The 13,250-nt window shown below is 42.7% G+C and overlaps 1 protein-coding gene across 2 annotated transcripts; it reads right to left on the bottom strand.

Moving 5' to 3' along the window:
* Positions 1-222: 222 nt before the first annotated feature.
* On the bottom strand, positions 223-6,185 carry COX6C (cytochrome c oxidase subunit 6C). Of its 2 annotated transcripts, none has more exons than XM_075743656.1 (4): positions 6,036-6,185; positions 4,847-4,974; positions 3,120-3,248; positions 223-325 (listed from the first exon to the last, which is right to left on the bottom strand). In XM_075743656.1, the coding sequence occupies exons 2-3, from the start codon at positions 4,958-4,960 to the stop codon at positions 3,129-3,131; spliced, it is 234 nt and encodes a 77-aa protein (XP_075599771.1). In that variant the 5' UTR covers positions 4,961-4,974; positions 6,036-6,185; the 3' UTR covers positions 223-325; positions 3,120-3,128. The 2 variants fall into 2 exon arrangements, with proteins under 2 accessions (XP_075599771.1, XP_075599770.1); XM_075743655.1 differs by having other exon boundaries at positions 3,109-3,248; positions 6,036-6,184.
* Positions 6,186-13,250: the final 7,065 nt, after the last annotated feature.

The raw sequence follows: 13,250 nt of genomic DNA, 5'->3' as shown, positions 1-13,250 counted from the left end.
AGCAGCAAAGACAACCTAGCTGTAACTGCTTTGGGATATACTTTGTTATCGCATGTGGAATTTGGCCAAAGCAAAGATGCAAACAATTCCGGGGGGGGGGGGGAGACACGGACACGGGACGGGACTAGACTTACTCATATTGAGCCATTTATGAAGACTTTCCACCACTCTTCCTAGCATCTGAGCATTTAAGCATTTCAACATCAATGAAGACAACTAAGCACCACTGACATGTATTTTATTTATTGAGTTACATTAGAGCATGCCATGCACTGAAGTGAACAAATAAGGTTCGGTCATCAAGTCTCCTTAGACTGAAGGGGATCTGCAAGATAAAAAAAATACTAAGTTATGTTGGACAAACTTCATGCTCTAAGTAAACATATTAGTATGTACGAATGCAAAGCAATAGAGAGAAACGTTTATGTGGTGGTTTCGTCTAGAGGAATTCCCCCCGTTATTTCCTGACAGTTTAAGATTCACACACCCTTCATGTGGCAAACAGAAGTGAAACATGGAACAAATCAAGAGCTGGAACAATACTGCACAGCACGTCAGATTCACTATACATGCTGCACTGATAACTGAATCAATCTTCCTAAGGGCCTGAAAGAGAAAGGAATGCAACTTTCAGATAGGAGCCAGAGAGGAAACAAGTGGTGTAGGCAACCTACCAAGGAAGGAAGAAAACCAAATTCAAATTGCTTCTCCCCATTATACTGAACACAATCCAAGACCAGCTGTGCTCCATGACAAGAGTCATGCAAGCGGTTAGCACCAAACTCTTAGTCTAGCCTTACTGTATTACTGAGCACACTGTAGAAGTAGGATATTGCTCAAATTTATACTTGCACTTAGTTTCCATTATCAGTATTGCCACACAATGTCCATGCCAAGTAGAAGAAAGAGTGTAAATTCACACTTAGCTACCAATTTTCCTATGTGTCCAGGGGGAACAAACTCAGTGCAGACTTCCAAGTTAACACCTTAACTCGTGAATTCTCCTTCCTGCCTACCCTACCCCTTCCTCAGCTGTGGGGGGGGGTATTACATGAGGGTCAAGCACAGTATTTACTGCCACACAGAGAATATATTCCAATAAAACAGGAGAGGTAGAGCATGCATGACCACTATACTCTTTAAGTAACTATACCAAAAAAAGCATCACATTCAACCTCCAGTCAACTTCCGTACCTAAGATTTAAGCTACTGAGGAAATGAAAATGTCTTCCATATGTTCTGTGTACTTGTCCTTTTCACAGTCTTTTTAGAACATTTGAAACACTGGTATTGTTCTCCCCTCCTTCTACTTATGTATTCATGTGCAGGCACAAAAGCACCCAACCTCTTTCTGCTATGAAGAATTGAAAAATACCAGTTCTTATACAAATCAGCTAAGGAATAAGAAACATCAGCAATTCAAACAAGATCACATATGAAGATTTGTCTTTCACATTTTCTTTTGAGCTGGTGTAATTAAGGAATGGAAGAAATGTTTAGGAAACATTTAATTTTAACAGGTGCACACAATGTGCAACTTTTTTTTTTTAAGCTGCAAATGGAAACATACACTGAGAGTGGAGCTCCGTTTGTACTTTAAAAAAATCCTGCTCATGATTCCAATTAAATATTCAACAAGCATCCCTGTTGCCAGTGTTTGTTTCAAATGATTTTACCACCAGATGGCCTTTCAGAATACTCTGATGAAGGCCACCTGACTAAAGAATGCAATTCTAATGTCTAAGAAAGTTTAAAAGTATCTATATATTAGCAATAGGACCAAACCAAAGGCAGAATTACCAGGAGTAAAACCAGGTAAATTTATCGTATCATTATTTATCTTTGTTGCAGTCATAGCTAAAGAGCTAAAGAACAGAAGTTTCCCCCTCTTACCGAAGAGGGGAAAAAAAAAAAAGACAGCCATAAGTTTTATTTCTTTTTAAATTTGTTAGAAGAGCTGGAGCTCTTTTTATGTAATTGTGTTATGCAGAACACCAGACAGTTGTAGATTGTCACACAACAGAATTTAGTATTAATAGTGTTAAGTACAAATCTTTTATTCAATCTTGCTGCTTTAAGCAAACAGGCTGAGAAAATCCAGCTGGCCAGGATAATTAGACCCACAGATTATCACATAATGATCACAATATGAAAACATTCCAAAAGAATGAAAAAGCTATCATTCTAGATTAGTTAGAAGTCATTTTAAGAGAAGCAGAGAACTCAATGTAAGAAATTTGGATCAAGGGGGAGGAATTCTTTATTGAGTTGTCACATCATGAGCTTGTGCAGTTTAGTGAGCGTGCTTATTAATAACTATGATGAGGTTGAAATCAAGACCTTTTTTCCCTGGTGTTATGACAACAAGTAACAGAGAACAAAGTTTGGTAGTCTTCAAACAAAAGGCAGTGTTAAGTGATAGGAAAACAGTATTGTGAACAAAGTTCTGTTCAAGCTTAATTCAGTATGGCAAAAATCTGAATATTAGTACACAACATGCCATTGTGATTTTTATCTATCTATCTATCTTTAAATGTCTTTCCCCTCATGACTAGTTATCTTCCCCCTCTCACCAACCTCAAAAGACAAAAGGATGTGTGGAAGCTGTCTCTGTTTCTTACATTAAGGTGCATGCTATGAGAAAGAAACAGCCTTTCCATTTTCTCATTCACTGTACCACCACAAGTACCTAAGCAGTAGATACAGACAGCCCAAAGCTAAGCAGTCCGAGATGTGACCACATCAACATAACAGTGATATCAGGAAAGTCTTACAGTTCAATACAAGAGCTTTGTCTCCTCTCCATGACTGCATGAGGAGGGAAAGGCCTGGCATCACTCTGTGCAAGTCTCCTACACCGCACAAGTTAAACACATTACCCAAAAAGTACTCAGGAGCTTTCTATTCTGCCCTTACTCCCTGCTCCCCAGTTCCCATATTTCTTCATGTTTTTATTACCCTGAGATCTCTCGAGTGCAATTTGTATCCTTTTTCTCTGGGAGCACCTTTCTATTTGATCAAAAAGGAAGCACAATGATCAATCAGAAGCACAATGTTTCACTGAAACAATCTAACTTACTCTTGTTTTAATGCAGAGGAGCTTATTACCTGTAAATTACCTGTTACCATCATTTGGGCGGTGCAGACTCAAACACGCCAGCTGCTCTCATAGCTTCAAAGTCCTTCATGGGATCATAGTTTTTATAGAACTCTGCATAAGCTCGTTTTCTGGGCTCAGCAACTCCAAACTGGAAAGTAACACATAGAAAATTAAAACTTGCAAAGCTTGACAAACAGAATTCTTTTTCTATTACTGCTATGATTTGTATCAGTCGATATCAGTCTAAAAAAATCCACAGTTCAAACTACCATCGGTCAGGAAAACAAATGTCTGAAATAAAACCTTAAAAAGAAAGTCCATTACAAGATAGCACATTACACTTTATGATCCAGAAACACTCCACCTACATTGACACTCAAGTGTCCAATGCCTTTCCTGCTAATAGTTTTATACGTAAAACACGCCATTATGGCAAGTTTCGTGACTGCAAACAGCTGCAACAACTCCAGATGAAATGGCATCCTAAAACAAAGTATTACATTTCAGCTACACTGTAGGTCAACTACAGAAGTCTGGTAAAATTTTACAAGACTGCCAAGCCAATCTTACAGCTCACAAACACAAAAAGACATGATCGTGACTCCTTGGATACTCATTCACCTGAAGCACAGGGATATGCTCAAAAACCCCCCAAAGATGTGTGGGAAAGTCCAGAAGTCCACGGTGGGTTTGTTCAACAGTATCTAACAGGTTATGACTACTAATCACTACTGAGATCCATGTTACTTTTTCTAAATATGGTCTGCTGCCTTACTAGTGTATTAATGTGAGAGTGCCAAATAAGGCATAAAGCCACAGACTATTAAAAAACATTATATTGTAAGTCTGACCACAAACAAGCTTGCCTACCTCTTAGCACATGTGTTAAGTAGATGTTAAGCTTCAGCTGTGCAAGTTTATTGTTTCTGATAGACATTCATTGATCTCTGAGAAGTTTAAGTCAACTGTGATATTTTTGTGATGAACAACCTCAATTTAACCTAATTTCTAGTCACTTTTATCAATAGCTTCCTGACTACTCAAATACTGCAAATAATATATGAAGTAGTTCAATGGGCAAACCAAGATCCAGTTCTTCCACAGGAATTCAAACTGTGTTGCTTGCTTTGTGTACGAGATCCGAGAATTATTTAGTAAAGGCATAAAGAACAACAACCACTCTTATCTTTGTCAGAAGCCTCTTAAGGACCACGAAAACCTAACTCCAATCTGTAAGTGGGGTTTTGTTTGGAAATGTAATGCTCCATTTCCACATGCTGCTTCAAAAGAAAGGATAAAAGGACTGTACTAGTCTTCCCCACACTGATATCTTCAATGTGAAGGATGGGTTTTCCAAATTGCTTATGAGCAAGTTTCCTGAAATCAGTCTAGAGCTAAAAGACACCTGACAACTCTCTCGACTCTCAGATACCGTGACAGAGAGAGACGCAGACTATCCAGAGTTAATGTGCATCAATCATGCAAATGATCAAGAGCCATCTGGGACTAGGAGACTCAAGGTTGTCATGAATTACGTGATCACAAAGCTTAAAGCATCAGGTTATTCATATCATTTCTTCAAATGAAGATTAGGAAGATTTATTTATGTTCTGGAAACATGCTTACAAAAACATATTACTAAAGCTTTCTGATGAATAGCTCAACCAAATCTCAACAAGAAAATATTATGAATTCTTAAAACACTCCAATGAGTCCAGTTTATAATTGAATGACTACAGATCTCACCTTGTATAAAGCCGCACATCCCACAGATACAAAAAACGCCCCAAATAGGTGAAACTTCATCCGCCTGGCCAAAAGGCGCCGCATTTGTGGCTTAGGCAATAGTGCAGAGGACATGGTGATTATATTTTCTAAAAGGGGAAAAAAAAAATAAAGATAAAAGAATTGTGGGACAAGAAGCTCTACTTAAGTAATTTTCTGTAACTCTACTGAACAACGATCGTGCATTTTGAATTGTGTAATAATCATCCTCACAACATAAGCAACAGCACTCCTCTCTATTTGACTTTTCAATGACAGTATTTCAATGACAATATTTAAGGGACAACATTCAAGGATGACCTATTTATGACATGAATCTAGGTAAGTTTTTATACTTATGTCTAGTACTCATGGAATCAAGACTGACCTTCACTGTTGATACTAAATCCTTACCTCCCTGCAGGGTCTACCATTTCAGGCCTGCTGTCCTGCTGTTCAAATCACAAGACATTCAGAACATTGATCACATTTTATTCACTTCTATGGAAAAGCACATGCCTCGAACTAGTTTGGGGGGGGGGGGGGCGGTTGTGGGGGTTTTTTTTAAAGTAACTGCAAACCCTATTGCATTGAAGGATTTATTTTTTTTTTCTCCTATTCGGTAAGATTTTACTAAAAACCTACAAGGCCTGAAGCAGGTGGCTCTGTTTAAACACAAGGTAAAGGTTCACCCGGCAGGGAGCGGCTCCGGGGCAGTGCTGCCCGCAGGGTCCTGCCCTCGGCGCAGCCTTCTGCGCTCATAGGGCCACGGAGCGGGAGCAAGGACCAGGAGGTGGCCCAGCTGCCCCCAAAAGCCTTGGTGCTGCCCACGCCCACTCTCCTTTCATATTTAAGAGAAACCGCCGCAAACAGGCCCCTCTCCGGCCCGCAGTTACCGGAGCAAGGGGCCGCAGTGCCGCGGCCAGGCTAAGACAAGCCCCTCACTGGTTCCTCCCCTCACAGAAGGCGCTCCAGCCCCTCGCTGCCCTCCAGCGGGGCGTCCGCCGCCGCAAGGCCCGTCCCCGCCACCCTCAGGGACGCGCAGAGGTCACGGACTGCCGCGAACGGGCCGCGGGGCCGCAGGCGAGGGGAGAGCGGCGGCGGCGGCCGGGGTGAGGGGGAGAGAGGGGACTCGCGGCAGGAGGAGGGGGGAGCGCGAGCGGGGCCTCACCTCAGCGCGCGCCCACCAACGTCCTTCCGCCCCGCCGGCCGGGCACCCTCTGCGGCTTCGCTACCCCGCATGCGCGGGAGGCGGTGGCTCGGCTACGGCGAGCGGCGCGGCTCAAACCCGGCACTGCGCGCACTCCTGGGGCGAGGGAGGGGGTGTTCCGGCCCTCCGCGGGACCCGTGTGGTGGGGAGCGGAAACAGGAGCGATCACCCTCACCGTGTCGGGCCCCGCCGTTGCCGGGCAGGACTCAAGGGAGAAGGGCGTACCGCCCACCTGAAGGGCGCCCAGGGCAACACTGCGGTGCCGAGAGGCTCAGTAAGGGGCCTTCCCTTGCCTCAGGTCTCCTGGGCACCCAGCACCCTTGGCAGGCGCAGCGAGCTGCATGCGGGCAGCCTGCCCACCGCCAAGGCGCCTGGTTCCTCCGTGCTGTGCGCTCAGGCTACACCCGAGTGTGGCGCGGAGCAGAGGCGGGTGCATGGAGAGCCCTCAGTGAAGTCTGCCAGGCTGAGCTGGACCAGGCCGAGCCACAGCCCTCGGGCCAGCCAGGAGCCCTGGCAATGCTGTGCGCTGAGTGCCCACCGCTTCTCCGACAAAGTGGTGCCCTCTGCCCTTCCAGCACACGGCAGTTACTTTTCCAGATCCCCAGAGTGGCTGTCAAACCCAGCCGGCCCGTAAAACCAGAATACATGAAATAATCATCTTTATAGAGTTTGCTAAGAATGATTGGCCAAGCCTAGAAAAAAATTAAGCAATTTGTAATCCTTTCTAGATACCCCTTGGACAGTTTTTGTACCTTTCATGGAAATGAGGCAGATGTGCACTTTGCCCATGGTTTCCACCTAATCACTACCTGCATATGGTATTGTCATTTTTATTCCTGGGGAGTCTCTGTGGGATTTATGCTAAATGCTATAAATTCCTGTCCTGAAAAAACAGAAGCCCCTCCTGTGCAGTGAAGGTATTCGTTCAAGCTTTGCACTCCCTTGCCAAACTCATCAGAACCTGACATCAAATGACAGAGGAGATGAGCCCTTAAAACTGAAGAGAAGTTGCTTTTTCCTTTGATGGAATTAAAGAAGAAGAAAGTGTCAGAATTGCAAAGAGAAATCATACAGCCATGGCTACAAGCTGGAAGAATGGTCTTTGCAAGGGCAGTCTGAAGAGATGCAATTTGGACAACGTTCCTTAAACTGAAGAAAAGTTTGTTACAATAGTTGAGACAAAAATGAAGAATGTCTGTCCAAGAGTTTTTCCTGTGTGGATTAACAAAAAAAGCCAAATGTTAATGATGTTATGCAGAAAGAATGACAAGATCTGTCTATAACCTGAGTGTGGGGGTCTAAGGAAATACCCGAGTCCACAAGGTCCATGCTGTTCCTGAGGCGAGCACATGCAGTCATTTGGGGAGACCAGGAATGAAATGGCAGGGAGAGTTATCTAGGGGATTTTAAAAGCTCCACTCAACTTGCCCGCATATTATGCAATGTCAGAAAAAGAGAATACAAAATTAATTGGAATAAAAGCTTAGCAGGTTTCATGACTACTACCATTATAAATTATTTATTAGGAATTTTCCTATAAACACCAGTCTTGGTAAGACAGAATATTTTGGTGGATGGACCTAGGTCTGCAAACAAAAAAATCTTGATTGCTGTTTTCAATAGCTTACTTCATGGCTGGCCAGGTCATTAAATTCTTTTCTATGTGACCAGTTTCCCCATGTGCCTGAGATACTGCTGGCTAGGCATCTTTGTCTTATAGTTAAGATGCTAAATGAAGTGCTAATTGTTATTATTCTTTGGCATCTTTGCTGTGGAATATACAGCCAACTCCTTATTGTTCTTTTTGGGACTGTGCAAATAAGGGATAAAAAAAGGATAGGGGATACGTTGGAGGATGATCCTTGGAAGGAGGGCAGAGATAACCAGCTCCATTAAGTGCACAGAGCTGCTTCCTGTCACTCCAGTTTCTGAATGGATTATAAGACTGAATGAGGTTCTGGATCCAAGTACACTGAAGCAAAAAACCTTCCGAGAACGCTGAGGCATACAGCACACAGACAACAGCAGTCATTTCCTCCCCAGTCCCCCCAGTCCCTGGGGTTTCTGGCATCTGCTCCAGTTGTCTTTTGGACATGAGTATTAGGACCATTTGCTCAAAAGGTGCCACAGTTACCAAACTAGAGTCTGCAGTGCTCTTTTCCTCTCCAAAATACTGTAACACCAGCAACAATTGACACTTCTTCATGGTGTCCTTGAAAGGGATCATCTCTGGCGTGAAGGCAGGCATCAATGCTAAATAATTTCTTGCTTATGCTCCATTGAAATTTAAAATAAAATTTACCTCTGACTTTAGTGAGAGAAAATTTAGGCAGTGAATCCTTGTCTTTTCCACAAAGAGTGCCAGCTGTGATACTTAGGACTGTACTTTTTGTGGTGTGAACTGGAGCTGACTAGGAACAGGACTGTGACCATCAAGTGATTTTGCATATGCCACAAAAAGTCTTTAGATAATCATAATCTGGATCAAATTAGAACCAAAAGTCAACTGGAAAAAAGATCACATGGGACATCAGCAATCCCCTGAGCCAGCTGCATTCTTAAATAGTTTATTATAAAATCTACTTCTCTATCACAAAATTAAAAAAAAAATAATAAACAATGCTATGTGCCACATATGAAAATGCATACATTTGTGCTCCTCCTCCTGTTTCTGTGCCAGAAATTAACTAATCGAATACTGTCTTACCACGGCTGTGTCAACATCAGTCAATGGTGCTGTGGAACAAACAAAGACATTGTGGCACAAGAAGTTATTTAACAGAATTGGAATGGCAGCTGAACAAAAAATGGGGGTGAATCAATGATTCCTAAATGGAAAAAGTCAAAATTAGTAGGGGGAAGAAAAATATTTTTGTACTTCCAAAAGGGCATTACAAACAAAGGAGAAGAAAAAAAAAAAAAAAAGCAGAAGTTCAAATCAGAATGAATGGAGTGGACAAGGATTTCACAAGCCTTTGTTTATTTTATGCATGCTTCTGAAATAGAAAAATCTCAAAAAAAAGTAATTTATTGAGTTTTGTTCAACTTGTAAAGAGACAGATTTTGGTATTTTTATACACATCAAATAGTGATACAATTACATGAATGATCCAGTGTTTGGTACCACCATGAGCTATATTGTTAAAAAAATTTAACTCAGCTATTTCCCACATTCCCAACTTGCAGTCAAGACATGGCCGATGCATGCATTCGGGCCCAAGAACTAGAAAACACATCAGGTTCCACAGCTCAGACATGAACATTCATGTGTTAATTTTTTCCCACTTTTTTTTTTTCTGGAGTGTGGTTCTGTATCAATTGTTCTCACTCTGAAGTCCTCCAGGTTCAGAGGGCCTATCTGAAATACATATACTGCTTATTTCAGCAACAGGAAAATCTTGTTTAGATAAACTGGATTTTGAAACAAGTAATACATTATATATGTGTCATTCTTACCTAAAAGTTTGATTTAGACAAGTCTAAGTCATCATTCATTGCCAGAAACGTTCTACATTATTATCTGATTTCTTAGGAAAAACCAAAACCACACCCACCCAAGCACCTTCGTCCTGTCCCATGCTCAAATCCATTAAAATGATGCCAGGATTCTTTTGTCTTAGGTGTTTTTAAATATTATACAGCCTGTCTGCAATGGAAATAGAGTCATCAAAGACAAAGTTTTTATACTGTTCCTTCGTTCCGTATTTGCTGAGAGGTGCCTTACTCTGGGAAAGTCTTTTCATTCATTGTACATGTTTTTCCAGACGGAAACCTGTGGAGTTAAACCACCTTTACAGAAAAATACTCCAATCTGCAATTTAACCAGTTGGCACATAAAATTATTACATGTAATTCAGTTGCCACAGTCCTGCCTCAGCAAATGACAGCAGAGGACATCAGATGTAGGCCACAAGCATTTCTAGGCTGGGTTCAGCTCCAGAAGGTGTCCAGGGTCGAAACAGCATGGGAGCAGAGTTTCTCCTTTTGACAATGAAAGGAAGGACCACAACATGAGGACAAAAGGCCAAGCTTTTCACACTCCTTTTCAAAGCAGTTTGGTTGATGTGCTGTGACATGCTTTAGTTTCACATGAGGTGAAATTCTGTAGGCCCAAACATCGTCTACCATATGGAAACTATCATATGACAATGTCTGCATGACCTGCCAGCAATCCTGCTGAGTCTACACACAAGCACCTGGTACATTTACTTGTACTCTCCTTGATCATGGGTGTGTTACAGTAAGTCCGAGCAGAAGATTCATGGGTACCCTTCAGGATCATGGAATCATAGAATGGTTTGGGTTAGAGGGGACCTTAAAGATCATCTAGTTCCCCTTGTCCTATCACTACATGCACTTGTAAACAGTCCCTCTCCAGCTTTCCTGTAGGCCCCTTCAGGTACTGGAAGGCTGCTCAAAGGTCTCCCCAGAGCCTTCTCTTCTCCAGGCTGAACAAGCCCAACTCTCTCAGCCTGTCTTCATAGGAGAGGGGCTCCAGCCCTCTGATCATCTTTGTGGCCCTCCTCTGGACTCGCATGTCCAACAGCTCCATGTCTTTCTTGTACTGGGGACCCCAGAGCTGGACACAGTACTCCAGGTGGGGTCTCATGAGACCAGAGTAGAGGGGGAGAATCACCTTCCTCAGTGTGCTCGTCACACTTCTTTTGATGCAGCCCAGGACATGGTCGGCCTTCTGGGCTGTGAGTGCACATTGCTGAATCAATGCTGAGCTTCTCATCCACCAACACACTCAAGTCCTTCTCCTCAGGGCTATTTTCAATCCGTTCTCCACCCAGCCTGTAGCTGTGCTTGGGATTGCCCTGACCCATGTGTAGGACCTTGCACTTGGCCTTGTTGAACTTCATGTGGTTCGCACGGGCCCATCTCTCAAGCCTGTCAAGGTCCCTCTGGATGGCATCCCTTCCCTCCAGCATGCTGACCACATCACACAGCTTGTTGCGGTCGGCAAACTTGCAGGGGGTGCACTCAATCCCACTGTCCATGTCGCCGACAAAGATGTTAAACAGTGCCGGTCCCAGTACTGACCCCTGAGGAACACCAGTTGTCACTGGTCTTCACTTGGACACCGAGCCATTGACCACAACTCTTTGAATGCGGCCATCCAGCCAATTCCTTATCCACCAAGTGGCCCATCTGTCAAATCCATGTCTCTGCCTTTGCCTTCTCCGACTTGGTCAGTGTGGCTCGAGCATTTGCCGTGAAGACTGAGGCAAAAAAGTCACTGAGTACCTCAGCCTTCTCCATATCCCGGGTAACCAGGTGTTCTGTTTCCTTCTGGAGGGGGCCCACATTTTCCCTAGTCTTGCTTTTATCACTGACATACCTATAGAAGCTTTTCTTGTTGCCCTTGACGTCCCTGGCCTGACTCAGTTCTATCAGGTCTTTTGCTTTCCTAACCTGATCCCTGGCTGCTCGGACAATTTCTCTCTGTTCCTCCCAGGCTACCTGCCCTTGCTTCCACCCTCTGTAGGCTTCCTTTTTGTGTTTGAATTTGTCCAAGATTTTCAGTAGTCCCAAGCCATTGAAACAAGGAGTGTTCTTCATACCTTAGTAGGGTGTAGATCAGACCTTTTGTTAGCTTCTGTTTTTCCTAGATGTGACCAGTGATTATCTGACCTCCAGAAAAGTGGCCAACTGCTGTTGTTCATACAGCTATCATTTTGTTCAAGGGATTAATTCTGCCAGAAACCAACAGACCAACTTACCTGAGGGTGTAAACAGTGTCTGTGCAGTGGGAAAGCCTTCTTCAACTAGAAGATTGGACTCACTCTCCACAAGGCACTACATTTGGCCCCTACCTTGGTTAGGTTCAATAGACTTGCTCTGGGCAGCTCTTGGCTCAATGTGCTGTTCAGGACTGCACCCCAAGGGAGTGACACCTAAAAATGTGCAGCTGTAGAATTTAACCTTGAGATATCTATGCCCTTTATTCAATTTACCCAGTACAATATGGAGTGCTCATTCTGACAGAAAAGACTGGCCCAAGTCACATGTAAAGTGCCACTATTGCAGTTGTTTCCTGTGGCAAGTTTTTTAGACCTTTTCTCATAGGTTTCTAAACCTCTCGGTTTAGTCTGTTTTAATTCATGTTGAGGTGATGACATGGTAAGTGTTACAAGATGTTGGCAGATTTTCCTTTCTAGGTCTGAAATGACAGTCTAGAATGAAGAGGGGTCTCTTTCAGATATGCTGTGACTTTTATCGTCATACTGCAGTCACGTCAACCAAATTGTGTCCATTTAGGAAAAGAGAGTTATAAACACAATTAAAACTAGAACTAAAATAACAGTACCCAGAGATTATGTATTTCTTGACCTTTTTATGACCTGGTGAACAAATTGTGAGCCTGAAAACTTGTCCATTGTTTCCAATTACATCACCTGGTCTAATAAAAGATATCCCCTCTTCCTAAAAAAATGCCATTGCTTTTGTTTATTTTGGTGTTGGAAGAACCTGTTGACTTAGGGTTGCTATGTTGTGTAAAGGCTCTATAGCTTTTATTTGGTATTTTTGGTACTTCAAATATAATAGATGTTCTTTACAATCGTAACTTTGGCAACACTTGAAGTCCCAGCAGTCAGGGAGTCTGCGACTACAAAATCCCCAGTGGAATTAAAATCAATGTTGGGTTATGGTCCCAGGTTCGAAAGGTGAGGCATTGTCGGAAGTGTGAGGCTTCCAGAAAGTAGTCAAATCATCTATTCGTGTTTTTTTAACAAACTCGTTATTGGCATAAACTTTTAAAAAGATGTATACTTAAACCAGCCTGTTTTAACTTCACTGTTTTGTTTGAAATAACGTAATTAGGATTTTGTGGATCTCAGGTTTCTAAGCATTGAAATTTTTGAGCTTCATGATTAACAAAACTGGCAATAGATAACAGCATAAGCAACCTTAGTTAAATATATTTTGATACATTTTCCTAAGACAAATTTAGCCATGTTCAATACGGCATTACATGTAAACGTCTGGAATAATTGCAGTGTTTTTCCAAGCAGGAGGCATGAGATTACTATAATCCATAGCCTTGACCACAGTATTAATTAGCATGGCTCACTAACCAGGGACGTAATATTTGTAAATGAAACTCTAGAAGGGCATCAGTAAGGAACAGGATGTTGAAGCCAAATGGAAAACATGAACCAATAAAAAGGC

This window comes from Balearica regulorum, chromosome 2 (assembly GCF_011004875.1).
Source record: "Balearica regulorum gibbericeps isolate bBalReg1 chromosome 2, bBalReg1.pri, whole genome shotgun sequence".
Taxonomy (NCBI): domain Eukaryota; kingdom Metazoa; phylum Chordata; class Aves; order Gruiformes; family Gruidae; genus Balearica; species Balearica regulorum.
Note: the sequence above shows the minus strand (reverse complement) of the source record. Positions and strands in the feature narration are given on the sequence as shown.